This window comes from Haliotis rufescens, unplaced genomic scaffold (assembly GCF_023055435.1).
Source record: "Haliotis rufescens isolate VD_foot unplaced genomic scaffold, xgHalRufe1.0.p SCAF_8, whole genome shotgun sequence".
Classification (NCBI taxonomy): Eukaryota; Metazoa; Mollusca; class Gastropoda; order Lepetellida; family Haliotidae; genus Haliotis; species Haliotis rufescens.
In genome coordinates, this window is record NW_025964372.1 from 16568453 (window position 1) to 16593493 (window position 25041).

The 25041-nt window shown below is 40.7% G+C and overlaps 2 protein-coding genes across 6 annotated transcripts in view; one reads left to right on the plus strand and one right to left on the minus strand.

Moving 5' to 3' along the window:
- The window catches only part of LOC124144809, a 6740-nt gene extending 5325 nt beyond the window's left edge, over positions 1-1415 (plus strand). For all 4 annotated transcript variants that reach the window (XM_046514385.2, XM_046514387.2, XM_046514389.2 and 1 more), the window contains exon 3: positions 1-1415. This exon is cut by the window's left edge and continues 545 nt beyond it. In XM_046514385.2, coding sequence (XP_046370341.2) covers positions 1-273 — 273 coding nt within the window. In that variant the 3' untranslated portion in view covers positions 274-1415.
- Positions 1416-9614: 8199 nt separating this feature from the next.
- On the minus strand, positions 9615-22020 carry LOC124144863. Of its 2 annotated transcripts, XM_048389437.1 has the most exons (4): positions 21902-22020; positions 15909-16033; positions 12612-13547; positions 9615-10179 (listed from the first exon to the last, which is right to left on the minus strand). In XM_048389437.1, exons 3-4 carry the CDS (start codon positions 13312-13314, stop codon positions 9629-9631), a joined length of 1254 nt encoding a protein of 417 aa, XP_048245394.1. In that variant the 5' UTR covers positions 13315-13547; positions 15909-16033; positions 21902-22020; the 3' UTR covers positions 9615-9628. The 2 variants fall into 2 exon arrangements, with proteins under 2 accessions (XP_048245394.1, XP_046370425.2); XM_046514469.2 differs by lacking the exon at positions 15909-16033.
- Positions 22021-25041: the final 3021 nt, after the last annotated feature.

Genomic DNA, 25041 nt, shown 5'->3' on the forward strand with positions numbered 1-25041 from the left:
GAAGTGCGACCCCGGCGACCGGATACACCCCGTTTTAGACACAATAGCGGCTCCGACGTTGCTCAAGAGACCCCTCCGATACCCGAGAGGCGTTATGATGAGACTGACCTTGAACCCGTCGCATCCTCGGTTGACGCCTTCACCCCCCTGGAAGGGCAGATCGCAACCAGGATCCGGTCACCCATTATCTCGGAGTGGCAGGAGGCGCTCATTACACAAACGCTGTTAAGGGGACAGAGACTGCGCAACATAGAGGAAAACCCAGATTACTAGCACCGGAAGATAGTATGTGAACAACGCTTTCTTTTTCGTTTTCTTTTTTCATTTTTTCATTTTTTGTGTCCTTGGACTTTTGCTGCATGGGAGTCGCAACATGACTTTTAACTTTTGTGAAGCATCCCCCTTGTTGTCATCACGAGCATCGTCAACTTTTTTACAACACTCCCTTTATAGGTATTTGAAACGCGCGTTTGCGTGTATCCATTTTGTACATAGGTATCTGTGCGTGGGTATGTGCGCGTTCCTCCGTAAGATGCTCGTTCCATGCGTTGTATTTGAAGGTATATAATTTATCATATGTATGAGGTATGAATCGTCATGATTATCTCCCTTGTTTCCTTGCTATTACTGGTGACGTCATGTTTTGTCGTCACGCACAGGAACGCATTGTCCGTTGTGTTTGGCCTGAAGAGGCTCGTTGGAGCTGAAAGCGCTCTAAACTGGTTCCACTATTGGTCGTTTAGTTAGACAGGAGCCAAGTCTAAAAGCGCTCTTTTGTAACAGGTTAAAATATACTTCAAGTTTATATTTTTATCTGTCGGTACACTTGCATTATACCGGATACATGTCGGTCATATTTGTTTGATGCTTATAATACAGGAAACGCGACGGCGTGTCTATTTGAATAATAGGTGGGTAGAGCTACAAATAATCAGAAAAATGACCCCGCGTGCATTTTTATGGTTTGATATGATTAAACCACGAAATCGAATATCCATGCAACCAATACACATCGAAAATCAGACATCAACATCGAAAAATTACTCGCAAATAGAAGTTCCATAATGGCAGCTTCATCAGTAGAAGGCATCGGGACTATATTTCAGCACACATGTAGCATTTTTTATTTAATTTGGTGACAGGAAATGACATTTAGTTACGATAGCTTCTTTCTTTTAAAAAATAACGTGTTTGAGTGGCAAGCCCCACAGTCTCCTGTTAATTTAGAAACCGTTACTAAAGAAGGGGCTCGCGCACACCCCTTACCAAAATGGCTGAAAGTATCTGGTATACTGCAATGTAGCCAATGTATCTTACTATCTCCATAGGTCTATAAAGATACGTATAATTAGAGTCAATACATATCGTTCAAAGTCAGTTTTATGTTTGTTTGAATAAAGTTTTGTTATTACGTATACCCGTGTGTGCTTGACACTGAGGCTCAGCCATGATGAACACGTGCTGTGCTGAGCGTCTCTCGGCCGCAATATGAAACAGATAGTTTTTTCAAAACTATTTCTATTATTAAAATTATACCGTCTTAATAACAGCTTCACCAAAAACATAACAAGCAAATTTAAAATTAGTCTGAAATGAACACAGGGTGTCCTGAATATTGATCTTTTTTTAATTATAATTTCGACCTGAAAGATCGGGGGTATATAGTAATACCAAGGAGGTTAGTTATACCGTTCGTCCGTCCTTCCGAGGACATTTTGTGTGCAACCTATAACCACTGCATGGGTTCTTTTCAAATTTAGCGAACAGTTTCAATACTAATAGAAGAGGAGCAGTGGGAAGTTTGATTTCAATTTTTTTTATTTTCTAAAAATACAGCTTCTTTTCATTTCTTGACTTAGATGTTTGTTTTATTTTGCAAAGTTTGTTTTGATAAGTGGATTCTCTGAGTAAATATTGCTTGTTTGCCTTCTTTAAGTTGTGAGTGAGTGAGTGATTATTGCTTAACGGCGCATTAGCAATCTTGCAGGTCATCCAAATCATCCAACAATGTAAATTTAACTATGTGGACGGAAAGTATTTACAATGAATTTCAGAAAACTAAATTGTGCACTTAACGTCAGTGGTTTGTGACACTGTACCTCTCATGACCCATCTTCCCGAGGCAAGGGAGTTAAATGACAGTGAAAGTCCAGTTTCCACCCTTGCCGAACTAGTTTCGAATTTCGTGGATCGATTGTAGGGTCACCAGTGGCCATCACGAGTTATGTCCCTCCTATTGACCAATTAGATTCCACCTCTCATATCACTTGCATTTGCTTCAAACAAAAGGTGGCGCCCAGTCAAGACGATACGATATATAATCAAGATCTATATTTTAAAACAACAGGTCTTACCTCGCGAGGTACATCAAATCACATGACGAGATTTGGAAAATATCTGTTGAAGCCCAGTTGACGGTACAGATGCTCTGCAAATCCTGCAATCAACCGAAATCGCTAGGGCATTCGCCATGTTGTTCATGAAACGGATGTCGACATCGTTACGCGGTTTTGATTGGACTATGCATAGACTCGTTACTCCAGCCAAAGTGTAACTCCTCAAATCGAGCCCAATTCGGCTAGACTGGAAACTGGACATGTAACTCCGTTACCTTGGGAAGATGCAAACTCCTTCCCAGCGCGTCACACCTTCGTAACACTCCCGGTAACATCGCTGCCACCAGTGTGGGCGCGGCCATTACAAGAATCTTGAAATTTGCACTCTTACCCCAAATGTAGTGACATTTATAATTTTGTGTATGGGAATGACATCATATTGAATTTTTAAGACTGACTTACTATTTCCCAGCTGAATTTAAGTTTATTTAGTCAGGTTCGAGATTGCAGACTAACGGAAAAACACCTAATTGCCCTATTACATTCTTACTTACATCATAGTTGAAATGAAAAAGAAATCCAAATTGACAAAAAAAAGTAAATAATTTAGCAGGGGCGTAGAGTATTCGGCGTCACGACAGTCATCACTTGTTTGTAAACATAACGGTCAACCGATTGCGAGTTCAACTCCACACAAGACCGCCTCCGTGGTCCAGTGGTAGAGCGGAAGGTCCGGGGTTCGATCCCCAGCCGCGTCATACCAAAAGACGTTAAAAGATGGTACATGTTGTTACCCTGTCTGGTGCTCGGCATTAAGGGGCTAAAACAAGGACTGGTCGGCTCGGAGTCAATATACTGTGTCTGAGTGGTGAATTCATGTTAAAACTGCGGCATGGTATCTCAGTGAGCTAGCACTATAAATCGGCATCAGTCCGGACTAGTACAAGCAGCCACACAAACACAGACACGTACATGCACGTCGCTATATAAGTGCAATAATCTTGGACGCGACGTTAAACCCCATTTCACCTCACCACATGAACTCCACACATGGCAGCGTCCGCCTGTTACGGTTGGGATAGTAAAGAGAGCTCCGCGAACGGGCTATCGCTGCGAGTGTCATAGAATTGTTACAGCTGGTTAAACGCCAAGGATGTAACATGACTCGCTGTTGGGTTGTGATCGGTTTTATTCAGATTTAGAGATGGAGAAATGAAGAAATGAAGAAATGACGAAATGGCCCTGAAACAATTACAACAAAATAGTAACGGCCATAAATTATATCAATTATACATAAATATCACAAGAAGCTTACTTAAAAAATATATTGGTACTATGGCATCTTACAACACATGTAAATTGTTACAAATTTATCAATTAGTCAGTCATGACATATTCTGTCATGCCAAGGGAGATAATTTCGCGCCATATACCAGGTTTTGCCCACATACTCACAATTAAAACAATATTTACACATATACCTAACATACACATCATTCCACAAGTAACATGACATACCTTTAAATAAGCATGTCGTAACCCTGACAGGTTACACAAAAAGTGTACATAAAGATAAAATATATTTAAACATGATAATAAGCCTTACCTATTTGTGGAATTGAGCCATGTAATTAATCGTGGTGACTCACGCTTGATGACCAGCTAAACCAACAATATACCACAGGCATCTTAATAGACTTCTCTAAAGCTTTCGACATGGTATGGCACGACGGGCTAATACAAAAACTTTAAAAAATAGGACTCAAAGGTCAGATAATAAACTACATCCAGGACTTCCTAAACAATCGTAAAATAACCGTGGGTATAGATCAAACGCTATCGGACCAATGTCCCCTAGAAAATGGCACACCCCAGGGCAGTATCCTCAGCCCCACCCTCTTCAATATAATGATAAATGATCTATTCGAGGGCCTATCCCCTAAACTAAACACATCAAAATTCGCGGATGATGGAGCCCTCTGGATCCGCACTAAAAGCATCAAAATGGCCCAAAATTTACTCCAAAAATCTCTAAACAAAATACAACAATGGGCTGACAAAAAGGGTTCTCCCTTAACTCAGAAATAACAACAGGAATAGTATTTAAACATAAAAATATGAAACCCGTCTACCCATTCCTCCAGCTTAACAACCAAACCAAATCAAATTTAAAAAACAAACCAAATTCTTAGGACTAATTTTCGATGAACACCTCTCCTGGGATGCTCACATCCGAAACCTAACAACTAAATGCAGTAAAGACCTAAACACGCTAGGATGCTTAACCGGCTCTAACTTGGGAGCCTCCAAAGATACCCTACTCTCACTCTACATATCACTAATTAGATCAAAGTTAGACTACGGCTGCGCCATATACAACACCCTAAACAACACTCTATCCAAAAAACTAGACTCAATCCAATATCAGGCTCTAAAACTTATTACACGAACCCAACATGACTCCTCCTACACTTCACTTCAGGCCTTAACAGGAGAAATGCCACTAAGTCTACGTAGGGAACAGCTTAGCTTAAACTTATGGGCCGCGTCCCAATCCAACCCTCTCATCCAAAACTTAATAAACCAAAACATCAGCCCCAAAAACCAAGCTCTAGCTCGTAAACACCCCTTACTTACCCCAATATCCCAAAGGATAAAAAACTACCTAAACGAACACCAAATAAACAATCTTAAACAAAACTGCAAACAATCAAATATCTTCACCCCAAAACTTAAAATACCCAAAATAGACACAACACCAGCTAGCCAAATAAACAAACAAACCGACCCAAACATAGCTAAAAGCACCACACTAGCATACATATACGAAAATTGGCCAAATTGGTGTCACATTTACACGGACGGATCTTCAGATCCGACCTCCAAACACACAGGTTTCGGTGTCCATATCGCACAACCAGCTAAAAACACACAATCCTCCCGACTCCCAAACAATCAATCAATATTCACGGCAGAACTAATGGGCATGGCCTCAGCCCTCCATAATCAGTTATCTAAAAAACACCAAAAAAATCCTAATACTTACCGACTCCCTAAGTGGACTGCAAGCCCTCCAAAACAAAAACACCAAAAACCGACATAAATTAATAAACCAAATACTTAAAAGCTCCAACGACCTAACTAAGGCAGGCAAACAAATAACATTCTTATGGATACCCGCCCACGTAGGAATAAACTGTAATGAAAACGCCGATAAAGCAACTAAATTATCCCTCAAAATCCCAGAAATAAGCTTAAACTTACCCATCTTAAAATCAGAAATCAAAAGTGTAAACAAGCAAAAAATCACCAACAAATGGCACAACCTATATCTAAACTCAAATAGCCAAATAAAAAAAAGTACTCAGAAAACCTCTAACCAAACCAAAAATTCTCCATCCATCAAAAAAAATCGACAGAGTAATCACTAAACTCCAAACAGGACACACCAACTTAAATAACCACCTCAAAAAAATTAAAAAAACACACTACAGGTAACACACTGCAAACAACTAGAAACCCCAGAACACGCACTCATACGCTGCACACACTACCTAACACACCGAACCACACTACAAACCACCCTCAATCTAAATAAGGCTCTTACTCTAGAAGCAATACTAAACCCACAAAATAAACTTGAAAACTTCAAGGCCTTAGGCGTATTCTTAATCAAAACGGAACTAATACATCGCATTTAAAAACCCTATAAACTACCAAATCAAAATCACATAAACAAACAAACAACCACCACACCCGGCTCCCTGAGTTCTCCCAAACCCCATCGGCATCTATTCCAAATCTCAAAATTCCAAAATTCTATATAAGCAACCCCTAAAGCCCCCTCCTGGGTTGCAAACACCACTTTCGCCCCTTTCGGAAACACATTAAATGGCCTGGCCAGGCCCGTGTGCGAAATACGCATCAGTCGGAAAGCGCACGTAAAATCTCCAAGTTAAGTAAGTAAGTGGATGACCGACCATAGATTGCCTGTAATTCACAAACACCACCATACAACATTGTGACAATGCATTCACTTCCACGCATGGTCTCCACTCACACAATTCAAACAAAACCATTTGATATATATACGTACAGCCAACTGACAAAAGCTGACGTTTAATACTTATTTCTAACTCTAATCAGAACATTTGTTGCAACTTTCTACACTACCGAATGGACTTTAACTTTGACTTAGTTGACCAACACTAAAACAAACCACTTCAAGGTGATGTAGTATGACTGAGGAAGGAAGGTAAATGGATACCAGGAACTGCAGTCAAACCAAGCAAAGAACAACGTTCATACATGGCTGAAAGTAGTGGAAGATTCTTCAGGAGAAACCGGAGAGATCTCCTGAAAACAAATGAAATTAACCCTCTGGAATTGTGTTTTGACAACAATGAAAGAAGCCATACTCCCATGGAATCTCCCATAACATCCAACAACACAACACAGTTCCAACAGCCAGTGAAGTCACCACTGTCATCAACTATAACGTCATCATCACAGTCATCGTCACAGTCATCATCATAGTCATCGTCACAGTCATCATCACAGTCATTGTCACAGTCAACGGCACGGTAAGAATCGTCGTCAACGTCGAAGGTCACAACCAGACCATTCATCAGCCGTGTGATAAAGCCAACAGCCAGATACTCAGATTGACTTTACAGTGTTTTAAAGTTCATGTTCAGATAACGATCAGTGATTATAGTCTAGTGTTTTGATTGACAATTGATAACGTGTTTGAAGTAAACACTTAATACCAGACTCTAATTTGAAGTACAATAGAGATATGTGATAGGGATCAGTGTCATAGAATGCTTATGCGGGTTGACTTAACTATGTTCTATGTTGTTCATGTCGATTGGAATCTAAAACCACATGGAGTTGTCTCCCTTGTACTCAAGCAAATGTTCAGTCAGTCATATTAAAGTGTCACTGATGTCTTACACCTGGCTTGGTCATTGGTGTCTTACAGTGAGGAGTGAGTGAGTCGGGTTTAACGCCGCTTTTAACAGTATTCCAGTTATATCGCGGCGTGACAGCTTAATGTGGGAGGAAAGACCGACGTGATGAAGGTCTCAGACGTTTACCACTTCGGTGAAACCCACGAGCACGGGTATGGTGCTGACAAACCTAGAAACATAATCGGGGCGAACCGGGATTCGAACCCACAATCATAGGTTTCTGGCGTGCCCAAGGGACGCAACTCTGCACAGCGAATCGCGGCGTCTTAGACAACTGGGCCACCCGTTCCCCCTACAGTGAGGAACTTGGGGAAAATGCTCATGATGATGATAAGACTTTTCTTAATATTAGGAACGCTCAAATTACATTAGAATGACATTTGTTTTTTTCAGGTGTCTAAATTTGCGTGTGTGTGTGTGTGTGTGTGTGTGTGTGTGTGTGTGTGTGTGAGTGTCTGTGTGTGTGTGTGTGTGTGTGTGTGTGTGTGTGTGTGTGTGTGTGTGTGTGTGTGTGTGTGTGTGTGTGTGTGTGTGTGTGTGTGTGTGTGTGTGTCTGTCTGTCTGTCTGTCTGTCTGTCTGTCTGTCTTTATCTGTGGTCACCACCTTTAATAAACACATGATACCTGGGTTGAGAAATAAGTTTTGTTTAAGTTTATCGTTTTGGATAGTTGATTACAAGATTGAAACATCAACTGTTTTAACAGAATGGAACTTGGCTTTTTTCCGACATTGCAAACATTCAATCAAATCCTTTGAGATTTTGACAAACCACAAGATGTGAATTCCACTTATCTCAAATACCTTTTGTGACTATTAAGAAATTCATTCCTTGATTGTATTTGAGACAGGGCTTTGGTGGAACAATTGCTGGACCATACAATACATCCTTTGTATGGTTTGGTATGGAGCTTTGGAATCCAGAGCAAAAGAGGAATTGACCTGTCTTCAGGTTTTAGAGTGACGACACAAGTTGTTGGTAGAACAGATGCATGTTTTTGCAGATTTCTTCCTCAGTTTACATACTGGCCTTATACACATTGTCTGATCTATCATTTACAACAAGCTGTTTGATGAAAGAATTAATGAAGTGATGCTTTCATTGAATGGTTATGTTATTTGAGGCCTTGCCAGATGGAACAACTTTAATGATAGATTGTTGGGACGGAAGGTCACAGAAATCAACCCAACACAACACAACACAACACAACACAACACAACACGACACGACACCAAACGACACGACACGACACGACACCAAACGACACGACACCAAACGATACGACACGACACCAAACGACACGACATGACACGACACGACACGACACGAAACGACACAACACAACACAACACAACACGACCCAACCTGACACGACACGACACGACACGACACCAAACGACACGACACGACACCAAACGACACGACACCAAACGATACGACACGACACCAAACGACACGACATGACACGACACGACACGACACGACACGACACGACACGACACGACACGACACGACACAACACAACACAACACAACACAACACAACACAACACAACACAACACAACGCAACACAACACAATACAAACCAACACAACACAACACAACACAATATTAAGGCCTCATGTCCAATGTACATTTATCGAATGAAGGTATATATTTGAACATAAGTGCAACAGCCAATATTTACAATTTTGGAGATCGGTTGGTTGGTTTGTTGTTTAACCGCTCTCAGCAATACTCCAGTTATATGACGGCGGTCTGTAAATAATTGAGTCTGGACCAGACAATCCGGTGATTATTATCATGAGCATCGATGTATGCAATGGGATCGATGACATGCATTAAACCAAGTCAGCGAGCCTGACCACCCAATCCCGTTAGTCGCCTTTTACAACAAGCACAGTCACCTTTTACAGCAAGCAAGGGTTACTGAAGACCTATACTTCCCCGGAATATTCACGGGTCTTTTGGAGATCGGATATTGATGGCATCTTTAATGTAGTTTGCTACAAATTGTATTAGTTTCAGTTGGGTACACCTGTGGCAGAGTTATGTACATTAGGAGTGCCAAAAACCTAAGATCCTGATTTCGAATCCTCGATTTGCGCTGATTATGTTTCTTTGTTCGTGTGATTCCTTTGGTAAACGTCAAAGATCTGGATTACTCTAGGCTTTCCGCCCACGTCAAGCTAATACGCCGCCATACAACCGTTCAACAACATATCCATGGTAACATAGTTTATAGACATGATTTCAATGTGTATGTTTTATTTGGAAAAACAACAATATGTAGATATAATCAGCACATCAATGTTCAGTGTCACCACTCTCCCTTATCTTTCAAATCGCGTATGTAGTTTGAAATGATGGACACTTTAGCCCGGTTTAAACCCACTCCAAAATGATTCCCGTCAAAGCTTCGCACACCGCGTGTAAGATTATACAGGTCCAAATATAACACACCATGACGTTTTGCGAAATATGACATTTTGGTGTTGAATATGTCCCTTTTCGACCACAACATGGCACGACGATTCTTCAAAGCTCCGAAGTCACTCAGGCCAGTGAAGAGGAACTTAGGCCATTGAGCGCCACGTGTGTTGAGAAAGTCGGAGGCTGGTTTGAGATATTCCTGCACAGCAGTGTAGTTCATGTTCACGTGGAGGGCCATTCCAGAGATGATGAGCGTTCTCTTGACATTGGTGATGTTCCTGACCAGATCAAGAAGTTCTCCAGTTTTATCCGGTTTGAAGTGAGCAAACCGCCCGATGTAGACACGCCCACCACACACGTAGGGATTTGGGGTGTCTAGCACCCGCCTGCATGCCACTGCACCGTACATGTTAAGATAAGTGCAGTTCCGATACCATTCTGAAAAGAAACTTGACAGTAAATTCTCAAACAGTGAAACACCATCATTCAAAAGGCTCCCATTCCTATTCTTTGTTACATGTAAATTTAACAGGGCTAAATAGTTTGTACCGAGCGCACATTTGTAAATGTCCATGCATTGTACAAACCTGGTATGTATGTCTGGCTATGGTTAATATTCATGTATTGTACAACCCTGGTATTTATATCTGGCTATGGTAAATATAGAGGATTCATTACGAGTGTTTTTTAATATCGGAAATATCAACCGAGTCTTAGCTAATCGGTACAGATTAACCGGACGAGGTTGATATTTCCCATGATAAAAAACACGAGAGATGAATTCTTTTTATCATTTTCACATTTTTGCTTCCCTTTTAAGGAATAACTACATTAATATCAGCAACTAGTCGAAATCTTACGTATAGATCGTGCGTAGTAATACATGTTTTCCATAGCCGTGTAAACCAAAATAAACAGCCTCTTAACTCCTTTATGGCATATTCCTTCGCTGAGAAAAACAGTTCCTCGGATTATTTTAAACAAAATACTTGAACAGACTTTTGCAGAATAATTGAAACTTTAATAAAGGTAAGAAAACTATTCTGTGTAATCTGATTATATCTCCGGTGTAACTTCACTTGTTCTATATAGTTTCAAATCAAACCGCTCTCTTGAAGAATGTATCGCGGCTGAGAGGTCAGAGTAGATGCATTAGTCGGTGTCACCATCACTTTCGATGACAATCCGGCGTCTTTTGACTGGGACCGGGCTTGAAGGTTTAACGAGATTAATCGTTATGTTTCCGACAGTAATGCTCTGCATGACGGGAGTTTCATCAACAAGCTTGGATGTCACAGTGTGGGATGGAGTGTTTCGTGAAATGATGTTGGATATTTGCGTGTGCTCGTTAGGATTAATATGGCAGTAATTGTTCACAGAATGGATGTTTTTGTGGCCAGTTATCTGCACTATTTGATTTGGCGGAACATTATTGTCATTCAACTTTTGCACAAGGTGTTTGCGCACAGAGTGATTTTTGAGTCGTTTTGATGTTTGGAGACTGGCGGCATCGCACATGTTTTTCATGAGAGAGAGAGGAAAATTGCTTTTCCCAATACGATAACCGATAAACCACTGATCGCCAGGTTTAGGCATCCCTAAAGTGTGTGTGCCGATGTAAAAGGGATCGTCATCTCGATCAGCAACATTAGCCCACATTTTGGGCCTAACGTCGCGACAATCACGAGGATTCTCACCGGACCTATTCTTTTCTTGTCTCATGGACAGTTCAAGATATTCGTGATCGTCTCCATCAACATGCAATGTGATGTCCCCCCAACACATGTTGTAGTGATCATTGACACCTCTTAGCCCGAAATGAATTGTGTTGTGGAGCCATAGACAGTATATTATATTATGCTCATTGGATTACTGATTCCAATGGATCCGGACTGCCACAGGGACTCGATCTCTTCATCACCAATCGGGTCGGCTCTCCGTGGTAAGTTGCCACGCCCTTCTTCCTTTAGTTCAATTTTTCTCCCCATTAATACTTCCCGTGATCGTGAAAATTCTAAAGATGACGTGAGTGAATAGCCATACCCCCTTCGTTTTAGTGATCTCTCGATGCTGCTCCGAAAACCCGTGAGACTGTTTGGTTCATAATTTTCCCCATTTGTTTCTAAACACGAATGAAAAACTTGCAGAGAAGTGTGTCTAGTTTGTTTGGGGGGATTTCGTGCATTTGGCGAAATTCATTTTGGACAGTTTCAAATCGTACAAAGTTTTCTTGGCTGTGTTTTGATTGTCTAGGATCACACCATCAATCATGCCGTCCTCAACAGCCACAAATCTTCCTTGGGGATCTTTCAGCTTTGTGTTCGTCGTCTGCTTCGCCGTGCTCGACGATGGCGTTTCGATGATGAAACTTTGGCCACAGGGAAGTTTTGATAATCTCCCTTCATCACAGTCAAATTCAAATTCGGTACCATCAACCTGTAACCTGTAATATCCATTTGTCAACACGGATATCACTGTAGCACTTCCCCTTTGATCTATTAAAACATTGTCTCCAATATCAAGGGTATCCATGTTGTTTGTAAACACCTACTCACGTGCACCGGCGAAAATGGTCCCACTTCCGGTTATCTAATTTGCATATCTAATTTGCATACTTATGTCATTGGGGTATGACATACATGTTTTTATGTCATAAGCTTATGTCTTGGATAAATGCTTTAGTTAAATGATAAATTCATGTATTGAAAAACCCTGGTATGTATGTCTGGCTATGGTAAATATTCATGTATTGTACAAATCTGGTATGTGTATTTGGCTATGGTAAATATACTTGTGTCACACAACCCTGGTAATTATGTCTGTCTATGGCAAATATCCATGTATTATATGTATCATTTTTCACAGTGTACCTGGAGACAGACCGGGCCTCACAGCTCCGTCCTTGTAGTTGCCTCTGATAGCCATGAGGAAGGCGATGTAAGTATGGCGTATCAGGGAGTCACCAACAAAGTAAAGTGAACTACCCTCGAGGAGGTCACAGAGCTCAGCCGGAGTGTGCTGTTTCAGCCGGCATCGGACATCACTTGGGATCCACTCCGCCATCTCTGCATGGATCTCACTGCGAAGGTCAAAGCAGTGCTCGCATCTGCACCCCTCAACGCTCCGTGCGACACACTGGTTGTTATAACAACATGGAGTTTTACCAATAGGGCTGCAGACTGCTCGCCAGTGGGCGGTAGCTGGCGCTGAATCGTACGTTGTATTCCCACATTTGCCATCACTCCTCTGCAATGTGCTTGGCAGTGGGGCGCGGTCTTTCAACACAGTATGATAAAATCGTTCCAATTCCTGCAACTGAGTTGCATTGAAGGAGTGTTTTACCCATCGACCTATAGAGGCCTGTTCCAACACGTTTGGACATTTCTTGGATACTTTTGATGCCGGTATCAGCACCGGCATCAGTACCCGGAGATCAGGATGTGTTTGCCTATATCCAGTTACTTTTAAGGTGTTGGTTAAATAAACACTGCATCCGGTTAAGAGGAGTCCCGTGAGGAATACCAAAAAAAAGCACACCAGCAGACGACACCTTTTCCAACAGAAAATGCCCATAACGGTCTTGTGGAGAAAGACTCGTCTTCGTTGAAACCATTCAACGTTCACCTGGATCTGATCTGAGCTGCCAATAACTTATGTAATTAACTATACGTGTGGCTTCACTGTAGGCAGTCAATGATGAAACTAATGTAGCTCAAGAAATGTGACAGTCACTGTTCATGTTCAACACACGCGTCAACGCTTACAGTCACTGATGACGTTCCTGTAGTTCAAGAAATGTAGCTTCACTGTAGATGTTCAACACACACGTCAATGTTGACAATGGTCCAGGAAGTTGGTATGAAAGAGAAATGAAAGTTCGGTTTAGATTTCCAACGCTCACAAATGGTAACCTGCTGGATAATGACAGTACAAATAAATGGAAAATTCCAGATAAAAAATTAAATTCCAGATATAATGTATATTCAGGCAAAATATTAGATGATGATGAGATTACTCATTTTGACATTAGAACATTTGAGCGAGTGAGTGAGTGAGTATGGTTTTACGCTGCTTTTAGCAATATTCCAGCAATATCACGCGGGGAACTCCAGAAATGGGCTTCACACATTGTACCCATGTCGGGAATCGAACCCGGGTCTTCAGCATGACGAGGGAACTCTTTGACCACTAGGCTACCCGACCGCCCTGATGATGTGAGAGATAGGCGATAGATGATATCTAGATATGGTGAAACCACGCTTTTCTGAAAATTTTCCGGTGAAATCAGAACAGTAGAGTAGACTTGAGGTTAAAGCTTTCCCTCGTTCTGAGGTTCGATTTCCCTTCAGTGCACATCGATATATATCTCGCAGTTGTGATTATAATGTTTTCATCCATCCAGTGAATAAAACTAACCATGTTTTTTTCAATACTTAGTGCAGTCTTTTTTAACATTATAACTTATGCTGAATGTGAGTACAGATTATTCCAGGCAGGTGACATTAGGTGCGGAACTGGGGCTGGTATGTTCAACTTACTGCCCACGGAAAAGGAACTGGCGTAAGTAGCTAAATTGTGTGTTTTTATTTCAGCCTTAAGGCCAGAGTGTACAGATGTACATACAGTGGCTGTTTCATGCCTAGTTTGTTTTTGTAAAATATAACATTACTATTGAAATATATAAGAAAACATTTGCTTGTGTGTAACCTTTATTATGGACATCAGTGTGAAAGTTAATTTCCGAAGTTGAGAAAAGTGATATTTTCATCGCAGTGAACATAACACTTTGACGGAACTTGTCATACAAGAGTTACCTCCCCTTAAATTGTCTCCCTTTGTCGGAAGTGACGAGCCCTTACAGGTTCTACTACACCAAATCAGAACCAGTTGGGACAGTGCGGTTTTCGTAGGGAGCCTTCAGTGCAGATCAAAAGATATCTGCAGGCTGTAATTGGAGGATATTGTGTAAGATTTCTGTGTCTTTTAAATGTACATCCATCCAGTTATTAAAATTGACCATGTTTTTCTATATTTCGTACTGTCGTTTTCAACATGATGACTTATGCTGAATGTGACCACAGCTATTTTCAAGTAGGTGACATTTGGTGCGGAACGGGGCATGGTGTGTTTAGCTTCCTGTACTCGGAAAAGAAGCAGGCTAAGCTAGTCATTTTTTTGCTTTTATTGCTGCTCTAATGCCAAACTGTACACACACGTACAGGTAATAGCTGTGGAATGCTTAGTTATTTGATAAAAAAATATAACGTTACTATAGAAGTCTATGGGAAAACTATGGTTGTGCGTAACCTGTACATAAACTGGTGTCGTTCTTTTTACTTTAGGTCCACATTGACAAGGGAAAATAATGACAGACGGTCGTTTATGGAGTTAATATCACTTCTTGCCGTTTCTTATTCTCTCCCAAATGTTCCTTATAAACTGTAGATTTATCATTAAAACTCGTCAATCGAGACTTTTCGTTTCACAACGTGAAAATATCTGCTTTTCCCCCGTCACGATATATATCCTTTATATATCCTCTATATATACCTAGCTTTGAATGAACAATAACGTATATGTGTTACAGTAAGATTGTGAAACAACGGATCTAGTGAAATCACTGAACATTTGGGTAATTTCATTAAAAACCGCTTTTTGTCAGGGATGTCATGTAATCTCTAAAATATTCGGGGATTTCAAAACACATTCAGGGATATTTAAGAATATTGCTGAGTGCGGCGTTAAAAAACAAACGAACACACTTTCCAATTTTACATTGCCAATACATTCACTGGCATCACATTATATTAATTATGATAGTCATAAGTGACCTATTTCCCTGACTTTAAACACGTGAGCATTGGTACGGTGCTGCAACACCAAACATAACCAGGGCAAATCTTGGACTCGAACAGCATTGTTAATGTAAAAAAACATTTGATAAAAATCGAAACTGAAATATAAACAAATTCGTTGAAATTGTGTAATAAATTTACTAAAAACTATTCTTCGAATGTTAATCAAGTTATTCTTTTGATTTGTACATCTCAGTATCATTTATCTACTGTAAACATTCATGCGGTCAGCGAACGTTTGGAAAGAAGACCCACATGATCCCCTGCCTGTCGATATGAAGGAAGGCTGATGGAGTTAAGCTTACTACTTACACGAGAGAGGGACGCCCCATTCAAACTGTCGTTCTTTGCCTGTACACTCGCACCTGCTGTGACCGGTTACGACAGAAGCCAGCGAACAAGTGGGCGAAACACAATGTTCAGCGTTCAAGTTTACGCTGAAATCAATAATTGTTTTGTTAATCTCTCGCTTTGATTAGTTGGTTGGTTGGTTGGTTTGTTGTTGTATCAACCAAGTCAGCAAGCCTGACCACCCGATCCCGTTAGTCGCCTTTCACGACAAGCATACTCGCCTTTTACGGCAAGTATGGGTTACTGAAGACCTATTCTACCCCGGAATCTTCACGGGTACGCTTTGATTAGACCTTCTATGAAATGTAATGATGATGACATATACGTCTATCATATGTCATGGAGTTTCCTTAATCCACTATTTGGGGGCACGGGTGGCCCAGTCGTCTAAGGTGCCGCGATTCGCTATGCAGAGTTGCGTCCCTTGGGCACGCCAGAAACCTATGATTGTGGGTTCTTTTGTTGGTTTGCCCCAATTATGTTTCTAGGTTTGTCAGCACCATACCCGTGCTCGTGGGTTTCACCGAAGTGGTAAACGTCTGAGACCTGCATCCCACATTAAGCTGACACGCCGCGATATAACTGGAATACTGTTAAAAGCGGCGTTAAACCCAACTCACTCACTCACTAGTCCACATTGTAACATACGTATGTTAAGAATAGCGGCACATATAGCCACACGATCCCAAGGCTACGCAGCTGCACATATATACAAGTGACAAACAAGAGAATTGATGGAGAGCCGTGCAGGTAGCAGAAGTATTGTAAGTCCCCACGGTCCTCAGTAAGGTGGCCTAACTTTGGTTGCTGACGATCTATAGCCTGTGTTTATAATGTATTGTTGAATAATAGGTTATTCTTTCAATTGTTCTAAACTAGTTTTACTTATAAACTGTGATATACTAGGAATTAACTGTCCGTCGATGACAGGTTTTTTGTCCGTCTAAATTTAAGTATTATTAATGTTCTCGTCACGATATGGCTGAAATATTGCCGATGTGACGTGAAATTTTAACTCACTCACTCACTCTTTCTTCTTCTGCCAACCTGCCATTTCTCTTTTGTTAACAAGCTTCATAGGTTATTCAAATATGATCCAAATTATCGTGAACATCCTGCTAACAACTTTTAAATCCTAATGGAAACCTAAAGAAGAGGTGGAAATGGTTTTCAGAATGGGTTAAATCAACAGGTGATGCCACTGGTAGAATGGGTTAAATCAATGCGCGATGTTGTCACTGGTAGAATGGGTTAAATCAATGCGCGATGTTGTCACTGGTAGAATGAGTTAAATCAATGCGTGATGTTGTCACTGGTAGAATGGGTTAAATCAATGCTTGATGTGGTCACTGGTAGAATGAGTTAAATCAATGCGTGATGTTGTCACTGGTAGAATGGGTTAAATCAATGCGTGATGTTGTCACTGGTAGAATGAGTTAAATCAATGCGTGATGTTGTCACTGGGAGAATGGGTTAAATCAGTGCGTGATGTTGTCACTGGTAGAATGAGTTAAATCAGTGCGTGATGTTGTCACTGGTAGAATGAGTTAAATCAATGCGTGATGTTGTCACTGGTAGAATGAGTTAAATCAATGCGCGTTGTTGTCACTGGTAGAATGGGTTAATTCAATGCGCGTTGTTGTCACTGGTAGAATGAGTTAAATCAATGCGTGATGTTGTCACTGGTAGAATGAGTTAAATCAATGCGTGATGTTGTCACTGGTAGAATGGGTTAAATCAATGCGTGATGTTGTCACTGGGAGAATGGGTTAAACCAATGCGTGATGTTGTCACTGGTAGAATGGGTTAAATCAATGCGTGATGTTGCCACTAGTAGAATGGGCTAAATGAGTGCGTTATTATGTCACTGGTAGAATGGGTTAAATCAATGCGTGATTATGTCACTGGTGGAATGAGTTAAATCAATGCGTGATGTTGTCACTGGAAGAATGAGTTAAATCAATGCGTGATGTTGTCACTGGTAGAATGAGTTAAATCAATGCGTTATGTTGTCACTGGAAGAATGAGTTAAATCAATGCGTTATGTTGTCACTGGTAGAATGGGTTAAATCAATGCGTGATGTTGTCACTGGTAGAATGAGTTAAATCAATGCGTTATGTTGTCACTGGTAGAATGGGTTAAATCAATGCGTGATGTTGTCACTGGTAGAATGAGTTAAATCAATGCGTGATGTTGTCACTGGTAGAATGGGTTAAATCAATGCGTTATGTTGTCACTGGTAGAATGGGTTAAATCAATGCGTGATGTTGTCACTGGTAGAATGAGTTAAATCAATGCGTTATGTTGTCACTGGTAGAATGGGTTAAATCAATGCGTTATGTTGTCACTGGTAGAATGGGCAAACTGAAAATGAGGAAACAGATTTGGAATAAACTCATTCTTTCATCCAAAGTCTGGCTGACCTACATGAAATGTTTGTATTTGTCTCCCACTGATTTTGTAACAAATGCTTTCTGAGGGTCTGAGGGACGAAAATCATCGGTATCTGGCATTGTTTAATCCTGTTAACTTCACATAACGTTATTTAATGTGGACCTCCGAGATAGTTACACACATACCCAACGTGAGCCTGTTTTCCAACTTGTCATTGCTCAACTTATCATTTTTTCGATAATTTATTGATTAAATAAGCTATATTGTTCAGACAATTGCTCATGATAAAGACATTGTTCCAAATGTAGCAGCTGCCAGATGGGGGAACGACCTTATCTCAGTAAGGTCTTATCATAAACTCACTCCCTGTCTATATGTGTATGGAAAACAATTGTTACTTATTCTACCTATATAGTTCCATATCGTTACAAACCTTCAGCGAGTTCTGATACCTATTAAAGCCGTTCATTCATATACTACTCAAATTTTGATAGGATAGTCTATAATAGCATAGTGTGTACATGTAAATAGTAAGACATGATATGAAATCCAGCGCGGAAGAGGTATGAACGTGTCTTCAAGACGAACGTTGAAAGTGCTGATGAGTGGTTTGGGCAGATTTCTTCCTCAGTCAGAAACACCAACCTACCAGCCTTCTATGTAGCATTATTTGACATGTGACTAAGACCATGTGCTTAGTGCTCACATGGATAGCAGCATGTCATTTGATGCCTTGTCAGCTAGTTGGATGGTGAGTCATGGAAAAGAAAGCTATGTTCTGTTCTGTTATTTAGTGTAATGACTGCTTCTTGTAACGTTGCCCGTTGTACGCTAGTACTTCAAGGTCGCGCTCTGTTTATTAGTTCCTTTCTGCTTCAAATAAGGGATGTATCAATAGAATTGATGTTATTCATGGAGTTCCAATGAAGTTTAGATTTTTAAAAAGAATAGGCTTGTGATATAATATAGCAAATGATATAGCGCCAACTGAAACTAGATTTTAAGATACCAATGGTATGATATAACGCTATCCTTTTTATGGCTCACCCATGGCGACGCCTTGCTTGTTTTAACGCTGAACTCTATACTTACCTCATCGGGATTTGTCACACACACAAAAAACAACAACACACACACACACACACACACACACACACACACACACACACACACACACACAAAGGAATTCTACAAATCCTTTTTCATTGATAAAGTTTACACATCGATGTACCCCAAAATTAAGTGCAATTACGTTAATACAGTTTCTTTTGGGTTTTTGTTTGTTTGTTTGTTTGTTGTTTAACGCCGCACTCAGCAATATTCCAGCTATATGACGGCAGTCTGTAAATAATCGAGTCTGGACTAGACAATCCAGTGATTGACATCATGAGCATCGATCTACGTAATTGGGATACGATGACATGCATCAACCAAGTCAGCGATCCTGGCCACCCCATACCGTTAGTCGCCTCTTACGACAAGCATAGTCGCTTTTTACGGCAATCATGGGTTGTAATAAAGTTAACACAGATGTGCACAAATAAACACATGGCGCGCCACTTTTATCAAAGTTGATAGTATCACATAAACCCACGATCACCTATAACTCCACATTACCATATCACAATATACGAGATAGCTACGCGATAAAACGCAAAAAAACCAATGAAGAACGAAGAGTGGTATATTTCCCGATAAAACATTGTGTGATACAATACATCATGGTCACGCAGCAGAATCATCAACATGCTGGTGAAACCACGCTTTTCTGAACATTTTCCAGTGAAATCGGAACTGTAGAGTAGACGTGAGGTTAAAGCTTTCCCTCGTTCTGAGGTTCGATGTCCCTTCAGGGCAGATCGATATATATCTCGCAGTTGTGATTATAATGTTTTCATCCATCCAGTGAATAAAACTAACCATGTTTTTTTCAATACTTAGTTCAGTATTTTTTAACATTTTAACTCATGCTGAATGTGAGTACAGATAATTCCAGGCAGGTGACATTTAGTGCGGAACTGGGGTTGGTATGTTCAGCTTACTGTACTCGGAAAAGGAACTGGCTGAGGCAGCTAAATTGTGTGTTTTTATTTCAGCCTTAAGGCCAGACTGTACAGATGTACATTCAATGGCTGTTCCATGCCTTGTTTGTTTTCGTAAAATATAATATTACTATTGAAATATATAAGAAAACATGTGCTTGTGTGTAACCTTTATTATAGACATCAGTGGGAAAGTTGTTTTCCGAAGTTGAGAAAAGTGATATTTTCATTGCAGAACTTGTCATACAAAAGTTGCCTCCCCTTAAATTGTCTCAATTTGTCGTAAGTGACGAGCCCTTACAGGTTCTACTACACCAAAGCCTTCAGTGCAGATCGAAAGATATCTGCAGGCAGTTATTTAAATTGACCATGTTTTTCTATATTTAGAACTGTCGTTTTCAACATGATGACTTATGCTGAATGTGACCACAGCTATTTTCAAGTAGGTGTCATTTGGTGCGGAACGGGGCATGGTGTGTTTAGCTTCCTGTACTCGGAAAAGAAGCAGGCTAAGCTAGTCATTTTTTTGCTTTTATTGCTGCTCTAAGGCCAAACTGTACACACACGTACAGGTAATAGCTGTGGAATGCTTAGTTATTTGTAAAAAGAATATAACGTTACTACAGAAGTCTATGGGAAAACTATGGTTGTGTGTAACCTGTACATAAACTGGTGCCGTTCTTTTTATTTTAGGTCCACATTGACAAGGGAAAATAATGACAGACGGTCGTTTATGGAGTTAATATCACTTCTTGCCGTTTCTTATTCTCTCCAAAATGTTCCTTATAAACTGTAGATTTATCCTTAAAACTCGTCAGTCGAGACTTTTCGTTTCACAACGTGAAAATATCTGCTTTTCCCCAGTCACAATATATATCCTTTATATATCATCTATACATACCTAGCATTGAATGAATAATAACGTATATATGTTTCAGTAAGATTGTGAAACTACGGATCCAGTGAAATCTCTGAACATTTGACTAATTTCATGAAAAACCGGTTTTGGTCAGGGATGTCATGTAATCTCTAAAATATTGAGGGATTTCATGTAACATCCAGGGATATTTAGAATATTGCTGAGTGCGGCGTTAAACAACAAACGAACACACTTTCCAATTTTACATTGCCAATACATTTACTGGCATCACATTATATTAAGTATGATAGTCATAAGTGACCTATTTCCCTGACGTTAAACACGTGAGCATTGGTACGATGCTGGAACACCAAGCATAACCAGGGCAAATCTTGGACTCGAACAGCATTGTTAATGTAAAAAAACATTTGATAAAAATCGAAACTGAAATATAAACAAAATCGTTGAAATTGTGTAATAAATTTACTAAAAACTATTCTTCGAATGTCAATCAAGTTATTCTTTTGATTTGTACATCTCAGTATCGTATATCTACTGTAAACATTCATGTGGTCAGCAAACGTTTGGAAAGAAGACCCACATGATCCCCTGCCTGTCGATATGAAGGAAGGCTGATGGAGTTAAGCTTACTACTTACACGAGAGAGGGACGCCCCTTTCAAACTGTCGTTCTTTGCCTGTACACTCGCACCTGCTGTGACCGGTTACGACAGAAGCCAGCGAACAAGTGGGCGAAACACAATGTTCAGCGTTCAAGTTTACGCTGAAATCTATAATTGTTTTGTTAATCTCTCGCTTTGATTAGTTGGTTGGTTGGTTGGTTTGTTGTTTAACGTCGCACTCAGCAATATTCCAGCTATATGACGGCGGTCTGTAAATAATCGAGTCTGGACCACATGATCCATTGATTGACAGCATGAGCATCGATCCACTCAATTGGGACCGATGACATGTATCAACCAAGTCAGCAAGCCTGACCACCCGATCCCGTTAGTCGCCTTTTACGACAAGCATACTCGCTTTTTACGGCAAGTATGGGTTATTGAAGACCTATTCTACCCCGGAATCTTCACGGGTACGCTTTGATTAGACCTTCTATGAAATGTAATGATGATGACATATACGTCTATCATATGTCATGGAATTTCCTTAATCCACTATTTGGGGGCACGGGTGGCCCAGTCGTCTAAGGTGCCGCGATTCGCTATGCAGAGTTGCGTCCCTTGGGCACGCCAGAAACCTATGATTGTGGGTTCTTTTGTTGGTTTGCCCCAATTATGTTTCTAGGTTTGTCAGCACCATACCCGTGCTCGTGGGTTTCACCGAAGTGGTAAACGTCTGAGACCTGCATCCCACATTAAGCTGACACGCCGCGATATAACTGGAATACTGTTAAAAGCGGCGTTAAACCAAACTCACTCACTCACTAGTCCACATTGTAACATACGTATGTTAAGAATAGCGGCACATATAGCTACACGATCTAAGGCTACGCAGCTGCACATATATACAAGTGACAAACAAGAGAATTGATGGAGAGCCGTGCAGGTAGCAGAAGTATTGTAAGTCCCCACGGTCCTCAGTAAGGTGGCCTAACTTTGGTTGCTGGCGATCTATAGCCCGCGTTTATAATGTATTGTTGAATAATAGGTTATTCTTTCAATTGTTCTAAACTAGTTTTACTTATAAACTGTGATATACTAGGAATTAACTGTCCGTCGATGACAGGTTTTTTGTCCGTCTAAATTTAAGTATTATTAATGTTCTCGTCACGATATGGCTGAAATATTGCCGATGTGACGTGAAATTTTAACTCACTCACTCACTCTTTCTTCTTCTGCCAACCTGCCATTTCTCTTTTGTTAACAAGGTTCATAGGTTATTCAAATATGATCCAAATTATCGTCAACATCCTGATGACAACTTTTAAAACCTAATGCAAGCCTAAAGAAGAGGTGGAAATGGTTTTCAGAATGGGTTAAATCAACAGGTGATGCCACTGGTAGAATGGGTTAAATCAACAGGTGATGCCACTGGTAGAATGGGTTAAATCAATGCGTGATGTTGTCACTGGTAGAATGGGTTAAATCAATGCGTGATGTTGTCAGTGGTAGAATGGGTTAAATCAACAGGTGATGTCACTGGTAGAATGGGTTAAATCAACAGGTGATGCCACTGGTAGAATGGGTTAAATCAACAGGTGATGCCACTGGTAGAATGGGTTAAATCAACAGGTGATGCCACTGGTAGAATGGGTTAAATCAACAGGTGATGTCACTGGTAGAATGGGTTAAATCAACAGGTGATGTCACTGGTAGAATGGGTTAAATCAACAGGTGATGCCACTGGTAGAATGGGTTAAATCAACAGGTGATGCCACTGGTAGAATGGGTTAAATCAACAGGTGATGTCACTGGTAGAATGGGTTAAATCAACAGGTGATGCCACTGGTAGAATGGGTTAAATCAACAGGTGATGCCACTGGTAGAATGGGTTAAATCAACAGGTGATGCCACTGGTAGAATGGGTTAAATCAACAGGTGATGCCACTGGTAGAATGGGTTAAATCAATGCGTGATGTTGTCACTGGTAGAATGGGTTAAATCAATGCGTGATGTTGTCACTGGTAGAATGGGTTAAATCAACAGGTGATGCCACTGGTAGAATGGGTTAAATCAATGCGCGATGTTGTCACTGGTAGAATGGGTTAAATCAATGTGCGATGTTGTCATTGGTAGAATGGGTTAAATCAATGTGCCATGTTGTCACTGGTAGAATGGGTTAAATCAATGCGCGATGTTGTCATTGGTAGAATGGGTTAAATCAATGAGCGATGTTGTCACTGGTAGAATGGGTTAAATCAACAGGTGATGTCACTGGTAGAATGGGTTAAATCAACAGGTGATGCCACTGGTAGAATGGGTTAAATCAACAGGTGATACCACTGGTAGAATGGGTTAAATCAACAGGTGATGTCACTGGTAGAATGGGTTAAATCAACAGGTGATGCCACTGGTAGAATGGGTTAAATCAACAGGTGATGCCACTGGTAGAATGGGTTAAACCAACAGGTGATGCCACTGGTAGAATGGGTTAAACCAACAGGTGATGCCACTGGTAGAATGGGTTAAATCAACAGGTGATGCCACTGGTAGAATGGGTTAAATCAACAGGTGATGCCACTGGTAGAATGGGTTAAATCAATGCGTGATGTTGTCACTGGTAGAATGGGTTAAATCAATGCGTGATGTTGTCAGTGGTAGAATGGGTTAAATCAACAGGTGATGCCACTGGTAGAATGGGTTAAATCAACAGGTGATGCCACTGGTAGAATGGGTTAAATCAACAGGTGGTGCCACTGGTAGAATGGGTTAAATCAACAGGTGATGCCACTGGTAGAATGGGTTAAATCAACAGGTGATGCCACTGGTAGAATGGGTTAAATCAACAGGTGATGCCACTGGTAGAATGGGTTAAATCAACAGGTGATGCCACTGGTAGAATGGGTTAAATCAACAGGTGATGCCACTGGTAGAATGGGTTAAATCAACAGGTGATGCCACTGGTAGAATGGGTTAAATCAACAGGTGATGTCACTGGTAGAATGGGTTAAATCAACAGGTGATGCCACTGGTAGAATGGGTTAAATCAACAGGTGATGCCACTGGTAGAATGGGTTAAATCAACAGGTGATGCCACTGGTAGAATGGGTTAAATCAACAGGTGATGCCACTGGTAGAATGGGTTAAATCAATGCGTGATGTTGTCACTGGTAGAA

Coding starts and splice junctions, on each gene's coding strand:
- LOC124144863 (XM_046514469.2), bottom strand. CDS start 13,314: ATGGGCATTTTCTGTTGGAAAAGGTGTCGTCTGCTGGTGTGCTTTTTT. Junction 10,180..12,611: donor GAGGCCCGGTCTGTCTCCAG/GTACACTGTGAA, acceptor GTTTCTTTTCAG/AATGGTATCGGAACTGCACT.